The sequence below is a fragment of the Hermetia illucens genome, chromosome 6 (genome assembly GCF_905115235.1).
Source record: "Hermetia illucens chromosome 6, iHerIll2.2.curated.20191125, whole genome shotgun sequence".
Taxonomy (NCBI): domain Eukaryota; kingdom Metazoa; phylum Arthropoda; class Insecta; order Diptera; family Stratiomyidae; genus Hermetia; species Hermetia illucens.
The window spans coordinates 50,794,999-50,814,215 of NC_051854.1; the positions used below are offsets into that span (position 1 = coordinate 50,794,999).

Genomic DNA, 19,217 nt, shown 5'->3' on the forward strand with positions numbered 1-19,217 from the left:
GCATTTTCGTACTGCGAATAAACGCAGCCAGCTCACTCTCCATTTCCACTATCTCCTCGTTTCGTTCGTTTTTATTCTCCATTTGAGTTGTTTACCAGCGCATCGTGTGCAAGGTAGCGGGCCGCGATAGTCAGGAACGGGTATACTCTCGGGGACACAGCCCCTACCCCAGTTCCCTGAGGCCTGACCTACGCTTAGCTGATCCCGGAATTCACGGACGGATCAGCGCTCGCTCAGGGCAACGGGGTCTACTAACACCGGTTCAATGCACACTACCCGACCAGGGTCCCGAAGGGGCTGGCTCCTGATACACGCCACAACTGCCACCTTGGCAGAGCTAGGTTCACATCACCCCGTCGATGTCAACAAGGAGTTGTCGACGGCTCCGGGGACTCCCAGTGTGTCCCGGCGTGTATCGGTCATTAGCAGTTCGCTCTTCACCGAGAAACTTTCTCGAGGCTACTACCTAGGACGGAAGTATTATGCCAGCTAGGGGGTCAGAACTACTTGCTCGGGCACCTCGCGGACGCCACTCCCCGTATCGTAAACGACTTTGCAAATAAAGGACTAAGAATTATTTAAGGACGAGAAAGTGAAGAGTCAACCTGTGGTGCCAGTGCATCACGCTAAAGCCAAATTGCGACAACGGATGGTTCGGTGCACTTTATTCGGTTCACAATCTGAGAACCTTTGGCATGCTTCACTTTCTAACTCTGAGGCAGTCTCGGTGTTTCAAAAATTGTTGCTGCAGATATGGAAGAGAACAACATATGATTGATACTATGTCCATAGCGTCCACTCAAAGGAGATGTCGATACATCTGACATACTCTGGGTATAGTGGAGAAGTTTTCTATCTGCCTTGATTTTCCATGTTATGAGTGTGCAAATTTACACATCTTAATAAGGCCATAAATTGGGCCTCTACGAACACCTTGCTGACTTAGTTTAGTTTAGTTTAGTTTACTAGGGGAAGCTGCAGCTCCCAGCGCTCAGGCCATTGTTAGGTCCATTGTATTATCCCCGTAAATCGCCTATTCAATAGCTTCCTGCTTACGGCGTTGGCAGGCTTCAGCGAATCTGAGAACATTCTTCAGAGACAGAGAGTATGCAGATTCTTCATTGAAGAAAACCTTACCAAGGTGTCTTCGATTGAGATCTGAGGAGGCGAGGCAGCTGGATAAAAAGTGCAGGAGCGTCTCCTCCTCCTCCTCACATTTGCTGCACATAGCCGAAACCACCACCCCATTTTTTCCATATGGTAGTTTAAGGCGCAGTGTCTCGTTAAAAGCCCGACTAGGGTTTTCATGTCCCACTTCTTAAGGGACAACAAAAATGCCGCTCTAGCGACCCCAGGTTCTTTCACAAGGATTCTCGCCTGCCGGCAAGAGTTCAAATTTCTGCACTCGGCTGCGTGAATCCTTGCAATTTCACCCTTCAAAGTAGACTTGACAGTGGAAGACTCGATTCCAAAAGCTGGTGCTGGTCCCACTATTGTGAATCCAGATCCTCGGTGAGCGAGTCTGTCACCCTCCTCATTACCAGTGATGTTAGAGTGCCCTCGTACCCACATCAGAAATGTTTCATTCAATCGGCCAAGTTTCAACAGCACCTGATGACAACTCCACACCAACTGGCTTGATCTGTCGTTGCTGTTTAGTGCTGATAATGCCACCTGGCTGTCGGACAGATTCGAATGGTGCGACGCTTCCAGTTTTGTCGCAGACATTCTTCTGCTGCCGATGAAATGGCATATATCTCCGCCTGGAATATGGTCGTCATTTTTTGGAGAGGTCGGGCCGGTTCCATAATGGGGCTCCCCGAGAACACCCCTACGCCCGACCCGCCCTCCATGACTGACCCGTCGGTGAAGATTATTAAGTCTGTAATCTGAAAAGAGTCATGGCCATTTATCGACCATTCTTCTCTGTGTCCGCAAACTTTCCGGTAATTATTACAGCTGGCTCTGGAAATGCTTGCGCGAAGACTTTTGTGTCCTCCAGGAGCCTCCCTCCCCTCTCTGTGGGCAGCCCCTAAGACATCCTGCTTCAATAGACTTCTGGCCGACCAATATGTGGATTTTTCTCCACTCTAACATGTGAAAGGGCCAACTGATTAACAGCTTTTCGATTCCATGCTGCCTTGTCGCGTCACAAATTGCCGCAAATGAGGCATAATTGAAGGCAACTTCGATGTCCATGAATGCGTCTAAGGCGTATTCTTTTCCGGACATGGCCTTTTCAATTTTTGCCGTAAGTTTATGGAGTGCTGTCTCCGTGGAATTGCTTTTCTAGTTGGCGTGTTGCCTATGGTGAAGTGGCCACTTAGGGATGTGTGTATCCCTTATGAACCGATCTACTAATCTTTCTAGTCTTTTTAGTAGAAAGGACATTAGACTTATCGGTCGGAAGCTTTTTGCGTCTGTGTCGGTGGGTTTTCCTGGTTTGGGAATAAATATCACCTTCACATCACACCAGTTAATTGGAATATAAGCATGTGCTAGGCATGCACGATATATATTCCGAATATGTAGACCCAGAGTATCCGGTCCTTCTTTTACTAGCCCAGGAATGATGCCGTCCGGACCTGCAGACTTGTATCTATGGAACGAGTTAAATGCCCATTTTACTCGTTCCAGTGATACTATTTTGCATGCCAGATTCCAGTCTCTCGGTTGAGGGCTGTATGCACCTGTTGGCTCCGCGATTAAATTTTGGATGCTGCCCGGAAAGTGCACCTCAAGCAAATGGTTTGCCATTTATTCATCGCTTTCTGTGTACTTTCCGTTCTGTAAACGTAAATAACCCAGTTTTTGGCTACGTTCTTTGACCAGAATCCCCTTCAGCTTAAAGGTTGCCTCAAAAGAATTTGTCCTTTCGCAAAAGCGTCTCCATGATGATCGTTTAGCCGATTTATGCTCTTCTTTAGAGCTTTCTGTGCCTCTTTATAGCGATTGCAGCTAGCGGCTGAATCATACTTCAGAGCACGATTGAGGAGAATCCTTGTCGTTCTCCTCTGTTTTGCCAAATCCGAGTTCCACCGTGGTGTTTTACCTTTCTTTCTTTGAAAGCTTCGTTCATGCTAGTTATGATCATTCGGGTTGTCTTCTCAATTTCAGCAATAGATTTGATGCACTTCCCAGGAATCGTAACTCGGACGCTCAATTCTATGTTATACGTCGTCCAATCTGTTTTTCGCGGATTCCGAAATGTACTGGGTGGAAGTAAATCCATGCCCATTACGAAAGTAATGTGTCTCTGACCTGAGAGTGTGATATCGTTTAATACTCTTCACTCTCCGATAAGAGCCGCAATGTCAGGGGATGCCACCATGGTGTGGATCACCTCTTGCTTGACAACATTGAAGAAGGGGGGTTCATTACCCAAATTAAGGATCCACAAATCGGTTCCTACTAGATACTCCAGTAGTCTCGATCCTCTTGTATTAATGTTGAAACTTCCCCAGCATATGTGGCGATCGTTGACATCACATGCTGCTATGATCCCCATGCCTCTACGAAATCAATGCGTCTGTGATCTTAGAGTGTGATATCGTTTGATACTCTCCACTCTCCGACCAGAGCCGCGATGTCAGGGGATGCCACCGTGAGTTGATAACCTCTCGCCTGACTACGTTGAAGAAAGTGGGTTCATTACCCAAATTAAGTATCTGCAAATCGGTTACTACTAGACACACTAGTAGTCTCGATCCTCTTGCTGTCCCCCGTCAAACAGATTTTTTGTTGCTTTGGGTTAGGGAGATGAAATGCATCTCAGACAGACTACCGGCCGAAACACCCACCTGGAGAGAGGAAATGCGTCTCAAATAGACTACTGGCTGAAACACTCGCCTGGAGCGTCCAGGACTCGGAACCGTTTGACACATTAACTCAGGTCAGGACTATTCAGTATAGAAGCAAAACCCCGTGCCTCAGCTACCCTGGCATCTCTCCTATCCATCTCCCTCTTTTTCATCTTAATGCCTTGAGCATAACGTGCCACTCGGCTGCACGTATCTTCGCTCTCCAGCATGGCCTCAATTATGACGCCCGGGGACCCAAGACACCCTTCCATTGCAAGGTGATGACGATGACGCTCTTACCTTTTTCAGAAGATGAAGTTGTGGCAATCATCATCCATCACGTCCTTGTACACCCGGGCTCGCTCCTTCACAAGCGACAGTTTCCCTTTTTCTCTCATCTTTCCTGAGGTATATAGGCCTCCGCTCGGCAGAACTCCTCGTTTTTGTACTTGCGCGAGGCGCTTACGGTATACTTCCTTATTGAAGGAGTCAGCTCATATTTCAGAACCGCAAAGGAGGGCGTACTGAACCGGACTCATCAGCAACCGCCGGCGTAGAATACTAGCCGGTAAATTGCAAACATTCTAACCACAGCCTTGTCTGCAGTGTTGCAAATCTGCTGGAAGAAGCTCATCTTCGTGTCTATCATGATGTCGAGGTATTTCATCGCCATCTTCGACAAAACCACCGTGGTTTCACCAACCTGAATAGGGAGGACTGTAGGAACCCTCTCCTTGGTTAGCCCAACGACTTCAGTTTTCTCCAGAGCTAAGGAGAATCCATGCTCAGCCATCCATTTGCTCACTCACCGCATCACCATTCCCAGTGTCCACTCAGCTTGCTCAATCGTGCGTGCGTAATTCAGTGCCACAACATTGTCCTCGTATCCGGCCAGACTCGATTCATCAGACATATCGAGTCGTAGAAGACTATCGTATAAGGCGTTTTAAAGGTGGAATCCAAGGGTAGATCCCTGAGTCGCCCCTATGTTACCTTCGTTCTGCGCTGCTTTTCTCGGGTCTCGAAGAGCAGGGGATGGTCCCTTAAATAGTCCCTCAATATCCGCAAAAGGTATCCTGGAGTATGAAAATGACTTTTCAGTACCTCGCAGAATTGAAGGCGTTTCTTACGTCGAATGTCACATGGAGCACCACTCGCTGACAGTGGTGACTGTGTGCCTCAGCCAGTTTTACCACTTGGATCACCTCCTCAATAGCCTCAATTGTGGATCGCTCCGTTCTAAAAATATATTGTGTTAGTGACTAGTCTCGCACAGCACATATTGCGATAGTCAATCAAGACTTGATGAACTTTTCAAGCAGCTTCCCCGCTCTGCCCTCGCTTATCACCAAAAGTGTTGTAACCTTCCAGCCGGAGGGGAAAACACTCGCTGTCAAGCATGTGTTAGATATGTCGAGTAGCAAGTCCGGCTTGTATTTACATACATATGAGTTTCGACACTTCTCTGGGAATACCGTCCGGCCTTGGTGCTTTTTTGTCCTTCATGGACGGCTTTCACTAGTTCCTTTGCAGTGAAGAGTGGATATTTTTCAGTGCTCACTGCCTTATCGACTACGTCAGTTCGGATGGAGTGGACAGGAAAAAGGACCAACACCATTTTTTTTATCTTCACTGCTTCCATAAAACAGGGCGAATGATGGGCTCCGAGTGTTTTTGGAAACTAGTTTATACTCGAGAACCCATGGCCCTCTGATTACGTCGTAGATTAGCCAATGCCAGCGTGCCTTCTGCCTGTTGATTTCGTGGCGAGCGTCACCTCGTCTTGCCCGTGTGTTCGGATGGCTCAAGTTGTTAGAGCGCTGGGCTGTCATAGCGGAAGGTCGCGGTTCAAATCTCACTGGTGGCAGACGAATTTGTTATCGTGACTAGATGTTGGATACCAGCCGACTTGGCTGTGAATGACTACCTGAACCAAGTCAGGATAATAATCTGGATTATTGCGCCAACGATTATTATTATTATTTGTCACAAGCTCACAATCTCGGCAGATGCCGGATCTTACCTGATACTAGCACGAAGTGCTTAAAAACGAAAGGAGCGCTGGTGGTAATGGTCGGTGGTAGGTTAATGGCAGAGAACTCCTCGTAAGAACTCTCGCAACAACGAGCACGTATGCAGAATGGTGTGCTTCTGCATGGTTTGAACCAGACATCAAGGGAAGCTGTGAAGGATATAGATACAATACTTTCAGCTGACAATATTATGGGGAGTACAACTACCCACTCAAGACGCCAAATTTCTTTGATTTCCCGAGCCAGTAGCTCATAGTTCACCTTCTTCTCCACGTATTTCCGTTCGATGTTGCTATTATTGGAGCGACCCCTCTTGTCAACTAACAGTACGTCAGGCTTGTTGTGCGGTATGTGGTGATCAGTTAGAACTTGTCGGCTCCAATACATGCAGTAAGCAGAACTATCAAGTACTGCTTCCGGCTCACATCGGTAAACCAGACATGTCCCCGTGGTCTGCAAGGGTATGCAAGGTTTTGATGGATCACTTTACATACAGCATTATGCCCGGTGATATATTGCACCGGTGCAATAACAGTACAGCCAGAAATGAGATGGTCCAACGTCTCTTACGCCGAACCAAACATTCTGCAATGGTCGGTCTCCACCCGTTCTTTCATGATTAGCTTCCTATTAGCTTGGGTGCCGACCACGCCGTCCTGAATGGCACACATGAACCCCTCCATCAAATGGCTGCCAAAGACAATTCACGTGTTTACCGTGCATTGTCTTTGACTTCTATTCATCGACCCGCTGCTGGTCCGTCTTCACCCTACTCAGAAAATTGGAAGATCGATTTTTCAAGTTAAGTGGAGTCAGTGCACAGTCTGCCTTACAGACAGCCGCATGCAATGGACTCGCATGGTATAAAAATAAGCCTGCAGCGAGCTGACTTGGCGATGATGTTGTATCGCCACGTGAGCCACGTCCCTACCTCCACGTCCAATTCCACGGCAGAGTTTGGATGATGCATTCAGAATTTGGACATAGTTATCCGTATCCGCCGCTGGATGGTTTCCAGATCGGTCTTCGTCAACGGCAATATTCCGAATGCATAACCCAGTGAAGGAATAGCGTTCAGTGCACCTATTTTATTCTTCCCCGAGAGATGCGATTTCAGTACCAGTTTTACACGTTCGAAAAATTTGGAAAGCAGAGGTTCCTTCAGATCACCAACTCGAGCATGGGTTCCTTGCAGAATTCCTAGGTACTTGTAGAAGTCTGTCTCGGTCATAGCTTCGATGTGGAGGTCACCAATGCTATGTCCGGCATGCGGCTCGCGATGACCTTTGCGGATGGCTTAGATTCGATACTTGTCTAATCCTAACTCCATCCAAATATTACGGCTGAACATGTCTATTATTCGCAACAGGCTTCTAAGATGGTTGTCAGTACCAGCATACAGCTTGATGTCATCTAGGTACATCAAGTGTGTCAGTTGGCACTTAGCACGTAGCCCATACTTTATTGCAAAACCATGACCTCTAGCATCATTCAGTAGCCATGAAAGGAGGTTTAGTGCCACGCAAAACCAAAGGGACTTAACGAATCGCCCTGGAAGATGCCCCTCAGTATACGGATGGCCACTGAAGTATTAGCACCCTCAGATGTACACACTGATAAGGTGGTATGCCACCCTTCCATGACTGTCGCCAAAAACTCGCCAAATCAATGCGATGCAGATGTAGGACATCGATCAACCAGGTATGCGGAACGCTATCGAAAGCCTTGGCATAATCAATATGGCAACTAAAGAGGTTTCTTTGGCCTCTAGTTGCTTGTCCTAAAACTATCGAGTCGATAATGAGTTGTTCTTTGCAACCCCTTGACCCAACTCGGCAACCCTTCTGCTCCTCGGACAGAATGTTATTGGCCTCGAGGTACGCATTGACCCCTCCACTAATAATGAACGTTATAAATTTGTAAAGGGTTGGTAAGCAAGTAATCGGTCTTGTGTCTGCGGGGTCCTGCAGCGTGGGCTTCTTAGGGATAAGGTAGGTAATCTCCGCATTGAGGAAGGGTGGAAATTCCTCCGGGCGACTCATGACCTGATTTATTCTATCTGCCAACCGACTGTATACGCTGGTAAATTTCTTATACCAGAAATTCTACACCCGATCCAGACCTAGGCCCCTCCAGTTCTTTGATCTGTTTATGACTCGTCGAATTTCCTCTTCGGTAACATCCGCAAAATTCTTGCCAGACGTTGCGGCATGCCGGGTACCTTTGACGGTGATCCGTTTCCAAACTTTATTATTAATTTTTCGGTGGTTCTTCTTCTTCCTCCGTCACTTGCTGGATATCAAAGGGTTCACTCATACTATTATTATTATTCTGTTAAGGGAAAGTCGCACCGCGTCCTTGAAGAACTATTGTGCCCCTTTTACTGGTTATAGTGTACCTGTTGATCATAGTATCTCAAACAGGCCTATAATCGTTAGGAACTTTAGTATGTTCCCTATTTCCAGATCTTTCAACTCTGGTATTAAGTGTTCTCCCAGATGTATCGACCTACTTTGCACAAGTGCCGGACACTGTCCCAGGACGTGCATAGAGGTTTCATCCTCCTCCTCACAAAACCTGCAGCCAGTGTCCGTAGATATCCCTAGCTTCCCTAGGTGATAGTTCAGCCGACAATGACCAGTGAGAATTCCCACTATGATTCGGAGGTTCTTTTTGGTGAGGTTTAAGCAATTTTTTGTACGCATGGGTTCGTATCCCCCAATAAGCACCCTGGACTGCTCCATCCCTGGTAGGCCCGCCCAATATAGTTCCCTCAACCGTTTCTCTTCGTTCCTAGATTCATAGTCATGAAACCGTTTCCGATTCCACAGAAGGGTTCTGGCCCGTGTAAAGGAGTCCCTGCTCCCTTCTTGGCTAGTTCATCCGCTGCCTCATTGCCTTCCAACCCAGCATGGCCTGGAACCCAAAGTATCCAGACCTTGTTGGACGAGCCGAGTGTATTCAGTCTCTCAAGGCATTTCCATACCAGTTTAGAGTTCACCTGGTTGGACCTAAGTGCCTTGATCGTTGCTTGGCTATCGGCGAGAATAGCTATGTTTTGCCCCCTGTAGTTCCTTTGCAAATTAAAGGAGGCACATTTGTCTATGGCGTATATTTCCGTCTGGAATATGCTAGTGTTCCTGCCCATTGGCTCAAAGTACATTTTCCTTGGACCAATGACACCGGCACCCGCTTCCTCTGCTGTGAGGGATTCGTCAGTGCACCAAGTAATCAGTTGCTGGTTTAAGCCATATGTCCTAGCCATGCTCTCCCAGTTTGCCTTGTTACTCCAACGTGTTTCAAACTTTTTATTGAAGTGAAATCTCGTTGTCATGTTATCCCTTGGTTTCAGTAATTCGGAATACCGGCTAGAAACAATATCAATTTTCCTTCGATTTAGGCAGCTCCCCGCCTCACTCATACTACCGGCCATCCTGAATATTGCCCTCCTTGCCTGCATCTGTATGTGCAGATGGAGAGGGGTTAATACCAGAAGAACCTCTAGGGATGCCGTTGGGCATGTCCTCATTGCCCCACTGATACACACGCAAGCCAGCCTTTGGAGCTAATTCCCTAGCTTGTGTGCCGAGTTCGGTTCTTTCTGTCCAGATTACCGCTACATAGGTAATTATTTGCTTTACTATTGCAGTATATATCCAAAGTAGTATCTTCGGGCTGCAACCCCATTTTTTCCTGGCTGTCCGACAAGTGTTTCCGACATGTAATTCCCAAATATTTGACCTCTGTTTCTCGTTTCACCTCCATATCATGTAATGTTATGGCCTTCCGTCGGGCAGTCCACCAGTATAAGACCTGGTCGAAAGCGTATCCCGGTGAACACCAGTTTCGAAGTCCAACCCTTGATCATCTGCTTGCCGACAAGGTCCTCAATGATTTCCTGCTCCTCATGAGTGAGTATTTGCTCGGGAAACGTTTTTGGCAGTATGGCCGGTCGAATGCCCTTGACCGCACTAGCATAGCTATTGGCGGGCTTCCTGGTTCCTGCCTTCACTCCTGACCTGCTCGGGTTTTCCCCCCCCTTGAGCTCAGATTTGGATTTTTTAGGAGCATTCCCTTCATGCAGGCTGATCTCTGCTGCTCCTCGCTTTCTCGGCTCCGGTAGAGATGGCTTAGGTCTGTCCTGAGCCTTCTTCAGGGTCTCTTCTGGTTTCAGGCTTTCCTTCCGATAGCGCAGGTACCATTTAACACCGGCGCCACTCTGACCTGTCCTCTTCCGTTATATTTATCTCAGACGCGTTTTTGCTGATCCCTGCTCTTTGATCTCTTTGAGCTCTTTGAGCGTTGGCTGTTGTCCACGCAGTATACCAATGTTAACCTTGGATCCACTGCTTGACGTCTCATCTTCTCCCTTCGTGGGTGTAATCACCTGTAATTCCGAGATGTACCTCCGCCTGATTAACCCGTTTTTGTGCGGTACGGGGCCCCGCTTGTTTGGTTTTCGTTTTCTTTTCCTTTTTTGTACTCATTGGATTCCTACGAGGTCCGCCGTGCAATAGCCCCCCGTAGCACGGTAAGGTCTAAGTTACTCACTGAAGCGACCAGGTATCAGTGAGGCTCCGTTCGAATACAGTCAGTTACCCCCGACTGCAAACTATCCAATGGGCACGGTTCGCATAACACCCTGGATTGGGGGAGGTGTTTTTCGACTCCCCAGTCTAGATCCGTAGCGTTTTGTTAATAGTAAGGTCACCTCGTACAGGGCTATCACCACTCACTAACAGTCTCGGTAGACGAGAAGCTTGGCTCCTGAAAAGACACGCACCATCCCAGAGGAGAGACAGCTCATCCTCAGAGAGAGATAGGTTGGCCTCAGGGAGGATGATCCAGCCTGAAAAGTCTATAAGGGCAATATCTATAGTAGAAAAAGGAGACGGGGCAGACCCTGCCTAAGATGCTTGTAGGAATATCGAATTAGTGGGCCTCGGCGCAAAATCAGGATGTCTGGAGTTCCTTATTAAGGGACCATTTGAGTTAGATTTTAGTTTCTTATAATAATTTTGAGACATTATCTGCAAAAATTGCTAATGGTACTAAATTATGTGCTTTTTGCCCCGGAAAACCACTTATCCTGTTTTTGGTTTCTTTGTTCAGAATTATATTTCTAGCTTCATACATTAATGTAAAACAGATGCATGCCTAAAGTTTTCACCATAAAAAATCACACAATCTTTCAAATGTGGGGCGGCCAGTTTCCGGTTTCTAACTTGTTTAGGGAGAAACAATTCACTTCTATTCATCAACTCATCTCTATTTTTCTTTCAGATACGAAAGCAAACGATTGGAAATTGAAACATGGCTATCCCGCATGGAAAACCGTTGCGAACGAATGGGGACTGTTGCTACTACCGCTGATGTCCTCGAAGCACAACAGAAAGAACAAAAGGTACAAACGAAATAATCAAATCTCTGTCCTTAATCTAATTTCTCATTGATTTTCCCTCTGTCTTTCTTTATTTCAGTCCTTCCATGCCGAGCTGCATCAATATAAACATCAAATCGAATTATTCAATGGTCTAACACAGAAATTGATTGCAGTTTATCCAGGCGATGATACCTCGCGTATCAAACGCATGACAGAGTCTGTAAATCAAAGGTAAGATCCAGATACTTTTTCTGGGAGATATTATTCGTCTTCGTTGTATATTTTCTCTTAACTGCATCAATTGCTATTTCAGATACAACAATCTGAACAATGCGGTCATCAACCGCGGCAAATTGCTTCATGCTGCAGTTCACAACTTGCAGTCCTTTGACCGATCCATGGATCAGGTGAGTCTGTTTGTTAATTTTCTGCCTTCTCCGCTATTTGATGTCCGTTTATTGTTAGCTCAGCATTTATTTTTACTTCCCCGATCCAACCCTTATTGTTTCAATTGTGTCCCAACTCAAATCTGTCTGAAAGGAGTCATCAGACCCCATTGTTGGTAGAACCCGCCTTCTATCCTTAAAATTACACTAATCCAAATTTTCACATTATTCAGCTCCTCTTAAACTGTTCTCATACTATCCGAGCTTTCCAATTGAATTGGAAAGCTTCACTTTCTCCACTGAGTACTAAATTTCAACTTTCTCCTTTCTAGTTCTTGGCCTGGCTATCGGAAGCGGAGTCGCAGTGTGAAAGCGTCGAGTCGGAAATCGACCGGAATCCACTTGTGCTTAAGGTAAGTGTCTCCACTAAATTTAAGGCTTTCACTTTGGGATTTTGTCTACATTTTTGGTAAAGTTTGTTGGGAAAGCGAATCGGGAAGGTTTCAATATTCGCCAAAGTTCCAGGAGCCTATTTAAGCTTGAAGGGAAATTTTGGGAACTGAAATTGGAAGAATAATCCAAGTTCCCAGTGGGAACTATCTTTTCGAGCTACGTATTAAATTCTGATGAATATTTCTGGTATCTTAATGTCGTAAATATTTGGGGATCATTATTAAAATGTGACTAACAGCGACTGGTGTTGTTATTAATTATCGTTGTCCTTGATGTCTTGTTCCATTATAATCACTCTGATGTCATCTGCAAAAGCCAATAATGGTCTCCCCTTTGAGGAGTTGTGAAGTCAGAATGCCGGCATACGCTATTATCCACATGAGCGAACCACGGATTGATCTCTGTGGACCTTCAAGGTTGTCTGATGCATTGTAATCCCATCGTCTGAATTTCCTCTGGAACAATCCTCTGACGATACACACCAGGTATTTGGGACTGCCTCATTTGGCTAAAGCCTCCATTATGTTGCTTCGTCTCGCAGAATTAAAGGTATTCTTCAGCTCTCCCACTCTGCAGCTTGAAATCTCGTCTGAAGTCCCCAAAGAATGATTTACCCAGTGTCTGCAGCCTGACTCTAGCTTCCCTTCCTTCTCCGCAGCTTCGGCACTGCGAATTGTCCCCTATGGGCCAGTGCCCTGTGCAGACCGCCGTAATCTTGAATGCATTTGAACGCGTCTGGCACAGGAGCTCTCGTGATCGGGCTATGTTTTAAGCGGGTCAAATTCTCGTTGACTTGGCACAGCTCGTAAGCCTTCGCCATCTTAGGACTGCAGGTGCTAGGTAGTGGGAGTAGACTCGGCCCCCGACAGCCGCCAGCGGAACACCGACTGTATTCGCCAAAGGACTGCCAAGAGTAGAGCCTTGCCTGACCAATCCGTGAGCCCGCTCATTCTCCTCTATGTTCCTATGTCCGGAACCCTGAGGAGAGTGACCTTCAGCGCGCCGCCCAGAGCGCGTCTCTGCACTGCCCCACCAGCCTGGAAGATGTCGCTGAGTACAAAGCCTTGATGGCCGTTTGGCTGTCGGTCAGAATGGCTATCTTACGCTTGGGGCTCGAATCACGCTCCAACCATCGACAGACTTCCAATACCGCCAGTACTTCCGTCTGGAATACATTGGCGAAACCTGGGAGACCACACGACTTGGATACACTATGTGTGTTCGAAAAAACCCCGCGTCGACTCCATCGGCCATCTTTGATCCGTCTGTAAAGAATACTGTATCATAATTTTGCAACACGCCGCCGGTCTTCCACTTTGCCCTGGTTGCCACAGCAAAGTTTCTCGTGAAGTTCAGCTTGCGTGTGACATAGTCCGTAGGGGATACCCAGATTTCCCGAGGTATTTCATCTGGGATGTTGCTGTGACCATAGGACTTCGTTTCCCAGCATCCGGACTCACGTAGTCTGACGGCACTGCACGCTGCAACATATTTAGTGTGGAGGTCTAGGGGAAGGAGATGCAGGAGTACATTGAGAGCATCTGCCGGGCAGGACTGCAGAGCCTCAGTATCACCTACACACACGGTTCTTTGAATCCTATTAAGCTTCATCCTATTGTATTTTTTCTGCAAAGTCTGCCACCATAAACCGTACGTTAGGATCGGACGCACTACAGCGGTGTACATCCAGAGAACTATCCTCGGCCGGAGACCCCATTTCTTTGCAAAAGTTCTCTTGCACGCATAGAAGGCTATACAGGCCTTCTTAACCCTCAGTTCTATGTTTAATCTCCAATTCAGCTTTAGATCCAGGATTATACCCAGATACTTTACATTAGAGGAAGAACCAATGTTTGTTCATTCAGACGTGGTAAATGGAATTCGGATATCCTTGTCTTGGTGGTGAATAGCATCAATTGCGTTTTGATTGGGTTTATGCTGAGTCCGCATCTTGCGGCCCACAGGTACACCTTTCGCAACGCTCCTTCAACGCTCCCAAACATCCCTAATACTAATATCACCAAGTCGTCGGCATACGCCACCACCTTCACCCTGCTGCTGGCCAATGTACGTAAAATTTTGTCCATTACTATTAACCAGAGCACTGGTGAGATGGCGCCACCCTGAGGTGTGCCTCTGTTCACGGCTCTGGTCAAGTGGTTGCCTCCCAGATCCGACTGGATTATCCTGGTACTTAGCGTTGATATAATCCAATGCCTGAGATATCCCTCCAAATTCAATACCGGTCAAGGCTTCCTTGATGGCGTTGATACTGACTTTGTTAAAAGCTCCCTCTATATCCAAGAAGGCAGCTAGGGTATACTGCTTGTACTGCAGCGACCGCTCAACCGTGCCAATTAGGTCGGTTTCTGTGGATTTTCCTTTGAGGTGAGCATGCTGGGACTTAGAGAACGGCGTTCTCTCCATAATCGTCCTAAAGTGAATGTCCAGGACACGCTCTAGGGTCTTCAGCACGAAAGAGGTCAGGCTGATTGGTCGAAAGTCCTTCGCGGACTCATGACCGCGCCCGCCCGCTTTCGGTATGAAAACCACCCGTGCGCGCCTCCAGGACTGCGGTACGTATCCTAAAGAGCTGCAGCTCCGGTAAATCTCAAGAAGCCACGGCACAACCCTTTCCTGCTGCTTCTGTAGCAGGACTGGCATTATGCTATCTGGGCCTGGAGATTTGTATGGGGAGAAGCTGTTTATAGCCCAGTCGATCCTATCCTCGGTAATTACCGATTTGATAGTCTCGCACGGCTGGCTGCAAAACTTTCAATCAAGGGCGGCAAATTGCGTTTGCACCAGCAGCTCCAGCTCATCATAAGATTCCGTCCAGGAGTCTTCCGACTTTTTCAGAAAGGATGGGCTCTTATTTTCCTTGGACAGAATCCCTCTGAGCCTCGCGGATTCACTGGTGCTTTCGGTGTTCTGATAATAGTCCAACCAAGACCGCCACTTGGCCGATGGCGGACTTGTACTTCTTCAGGCAGTCATTGTATGGCTGCCAGTATTTTTGCCTCTACCAGATGTGAAAGATTTCTCTGGTCAGCTACCTGAGACTAGAGAGATCTTCATTCCACCACGGTGGCAGGGTCTTTTTGTTGTACTTTGTAGGGCACGAGACTTTAAAGGAGGTATCCAGTATCTTTTCCGGAATCCCGACCTTTGACTCCAGTTCGTCTGTCGTGCCAATCTTACCAATTTGCGCACCGGAGAGTTTGTTCTTAATTACCTGACCAAACTTTCTCCAGTCGATCCTTTGCGGCGAAATCTAGACTGAAAAGTATCCAACTGTGATCAGAGGAGGATCTCCGGTGAGACACTCTCCAGTCCTCCATCCTAAGAATCACATAGTCGGTAATTAGGGTGATATCAAACACCTCCTCCCAACCGTCACAGTTCTCCAAGCAGGGGAAATGGAAGGTTGGTGTACTGCCCCTGTTACACACCCATAGGTTTGAAGTAATAATAAAATCAAAGAATGACTCACCTCTTTCGTTGATTTCGGATGTGCCCCAAAGCGTATGCCTTGCATTGGCGTCGCAGCTTATCAGCAGGTTGGCTTTCTTTTTTGCTATGGTGTTCGTCAAATGTTGTAGTTCTTCTGGCGGAGCTGATCAGTCGTGAGCCATGTAGGTCGAGGAAATATACACGTTCTTTGCCCCCGCCTGTTCCAGCTTCACCACGACTAGGTCGCTGGAACTCAGGTCCGGACACAGAAAAGCGTCCAGACTCTTCCTCGCAAAAATACATGCTCTAGGTCTCTCCCGATCAGCGTCTCCTGTGCTGTAGAATAAATTAAAATATTTCGTCTTGATATTGTTGTAGATGGCTTGTTCGAATAGTTTGCCGACGCCGTTTGCCAGATACATAGAGTTATAGGACCAAAGATCATTTGTGGCTTATTTCTTTCTTTCAAATATGGTGTGTCAATTTAGTGCAGTTTTGGTAGCAACTAATAGAACTTTCGTCCGGTTGTGGATAAAATCCGGCTCAGTAGGTTACGGTGGGCGGGTCACTTAATCCGTATGGATGAAGATGATCCCACCCGGAAAGTCTATAAGGGCAATATGTATGGTAGAAAAGGAGGAGGAGGCAGACCCTGCCTAAGATGGAGCGATTGCGTAGGCCAGGAGGCTAGACAGCTTTTAGGGATATCGAATTGGTGGACCTCGGCGCAAAACCGGTATGTCTGGAGTTCCTTATTAAGGCCGGCCTAGACCGAATACCGGTTGTTGCGCCGATGATAATGATGATGAATAGAACTTTATTCAGGATGCCGTCTAAGTTGGGCTTTATTTTTGGTATTTCTTTTCGCAACCTCAAGGATATTTTCATTGGGATTTACCTGAACTGTATGTGTATTTGTCTTGCTCGGGACTGCCTTGTGTGTACCCCGTGGGTCATAATCTGCGTCGTCCCACAATTTGTTGAAGCAGATAGAAGAATACGTGCGCTGTTTGTGCAGCTTGGACAATCACGTGAGGTGCCCAATTTAAACTTTTACAGGTATTGACGAGCGGTGAAAAGCTGGCTAAGATCTTCTCATGCTTTCTCTCCAATAACCCTTTTCTGTCTGGTAAGGGAGATCCTCCTTATGGCTTTTTTCACCTGCGATAAAGGAGATATCGACCTGGCGTTATATATGTTCATCATTTCGTCTGCCAAGATGTCAATCGCCATCATTCCCAAGAACGCCGCATCATCTGAGATGGTCGTGAAGACTGTTCTTCTGTACACCACATTCAGTATATGTGCATTGCCTAAACATGCAGTGCTGTTCCCTAAACTGGGACTGCAAGTATGTTACGGTTGAGGATTAAGCTTTACATCTATCATCACTCCCAGGATTCCGATGACTGGTTTGGAAGTAATGGTATGATTGCCAATTCTAATGCGTGGATACTTTCTTTTGCGGGGCTCGGTCATGAGGACCGCTTTTGTCCTTTGTTCTGCAAGTGCCAGTCTAACGCTCTTTAACCAAGCCTTCACAGCAGTGAGTATTTCACATGGGTAAAACTCGTCGTCTTTGAGATGCTTTTCGACAACAACCAGTGTTATGTCGTTGGCATAATTTATTACCTTGGCCTCCTCGGGAATCGTAAGGTTGAGTATATTTTTGCACATTATGTTTCACAGTAGTGGGCTCAGTACCGAGCTCTGCAGTACGTCTGCGAAGACAATGTCCTTTTGAGGTTCACTTTCGGTGTGATAGCAGTGCATCTGTCCTTGCAACTAGATATCGTCAATAGCAGCGAGATACGCGGGAAGACCAATCGTTGCCAGACACGTAGATATATGGTTCCAAATGTTCGAATCGAATGCGTTCCTCACGTCGAAGGCCACCACCACGCAATATTTGCTGGTACAACCACTTCCGCGAATTGCACTTTTCGGCCAAGCCAATAACTATTTTGATGACATTAATTCTTGAATTGGCTTTACGGAACCCATACAGTCAATCTGAAGGTCTTCTTGGCTCTCGACAACGGTGTGTCTAGAAAACATATGGGTCTATAGGAGGATGGTTTCCCTGAAGGTTTACCACCCTTAAGCAGCAGTACGTTTTTCTGCCGCTTCCCTGATGCAAGAAATATCTCTCCAGTGACTGCCGGAATCGGTGACATATTCAGTCGTCGCTGGTGTCAGTAACCGCCTTTTTCTGGGGAAACAACCACTACATGATTTTTAACAAGAGGGTAGGGCACATGATGTGCAGAGATGAACGCCCTCCGCATTGTGCCCTCACGATTTTGAAGGCGCTATCCCATAGATTTATCTCTGTCTGTGAACAAAGCTCCATTCTCTCCTGTTCCGCTGCAAGTTTGAGGTGCTTTAATTCGCATGCTTGTTGTGTATTATGAGTTATAAAAGAGAACGTACAAGACCTGCGAGCCGCTTCGGTTACGCTGCTCCCAGGGCAGAGGTGAGGCAGCGTCTGAGGAGTTGCCTCTGCCCTGGTGCGAAATCGTAGCCGTCTTCGTCCCTCTTTTCATTTTTGAACTTTGGTGTTAACCCAAAAAGAGGAGTTCGTGGACCATAAAGAATGGGAGCAAGTTGCTCTCCATTTGGTCCGGTCCGATATTAAATGGATGTGGACTTAGGACTCCTCAATCCCTAAAAAGAAATTGTCTAAATCTTTAGTTTGCAGAACTTTTCCTCAGCCTGCCCCAGGAAAATCTGCAGGTAGGGAAACTGGTAATATAGGCACGGTTGGTCTAATTTCAGGATGTGACAACGGATCCATACCGAGCGGAGACTGTAAACCTTGGCAGGAGAAATCATACATTCACATTGCTAAAGGTACTACAGGCTAAATTCTACCTATTACGTCTTCTCTGGCTATACCACACATTGATGCTGAGAGTTAATCGATGGATCCATCGATCCGATTCTCATCGTTACTGACATTTACCCAACGATTCCTCGGGTCTAATTGCGAATACTGTCTGACATTGCTGGTTTTAAAGTGATGATGTACTCCTCCATGCGGATGTGAGCAGTGTTCCGTTGCTTTGTGAGAAGTCCCGTTTTTGTTTTGCACAAGAATCACAGCTATTTCATTGGTGACAGTTAGTAACTGGAACATTAAGAACATCGTTGATGTTCCCCAATAATGGTCACACTACAGAGCCCTGTGGAATACCCGCGGAGACAATGTATTATCTGGGTCCATTGTCTATGCCTCATGAAAGCCTTTTTCCTGTTAGATAGCTGTCGACAAGCGCATGTCAGCACCTAGGTACCCCAATACTTGCCCGAGGCCTCCTTATAAGGTTCCGGCTGGCCGAGTTCAACATTTTTTGTACATTGAGCGTGATTACTGCCCAATACTTTCTAGTTTTGTCCAATTTTTCAGAATGTTTAGAGAGCTCTTTTGGACCATTGCCCTGGATATTGGAGGAAAGTACAATTGTTAAGTTTCAGCGGAGTGCGCTGTTTTGATGCCACAAACTCTTTACTCCATGACTGTTGGAAAGCTCAAGGGAATCATAACCCAACCGACGTAAATTTTTAGGCAGCATCGTTTACGAAGCATATTGCCGGTCTTCCGCTGTACCCTGGTTGGAAAACCAGTCTTGCGTGTCAGGATATCCGAGGAACTTCATTTATGATGTTACTATGCCTGTACGACTTCCCAGCCCAACATTTGTGCGAG

At 46.8% G+C, this 19,217-nt stretch overlaps 1 protein-coding gene across 9 annotated transcripts in view; it reads left to right on the forward strand.

The window, feature by feature from the left end:
* The window catches only part of LOC119660390 (dystrophin, isoforms A/C/F/G/H), a 1,277,654-nt gene that overhangs the window by 511,961 nt on the left and 746,476 nt on the right, over positions 1-19,217 (forward strand). For all 9 annotated transcript variants that reach the window (XM_038068919.1, XM_038068914.1, XM_038068920.1 and 6 more), the window contains 4 exons: positions 11,117-11,237; positions 11,314-11,447; positions 11,530-11,623; positions 11,935-12,015. In XM_038068919.1, coding sequence (XP_037924847.1) covers positions 11,117-11,237; positions 11,314-11,447; positions 11,530-11,623; positions 11,935-12,015 — 430 coding nt within the window. The remainder of the gene's footprint in view (positions 1-11,116; positions 11,238-11,313; positions 11,448-11,529; positions 11,624-11,934; positions 12,016-19,217) is intronic.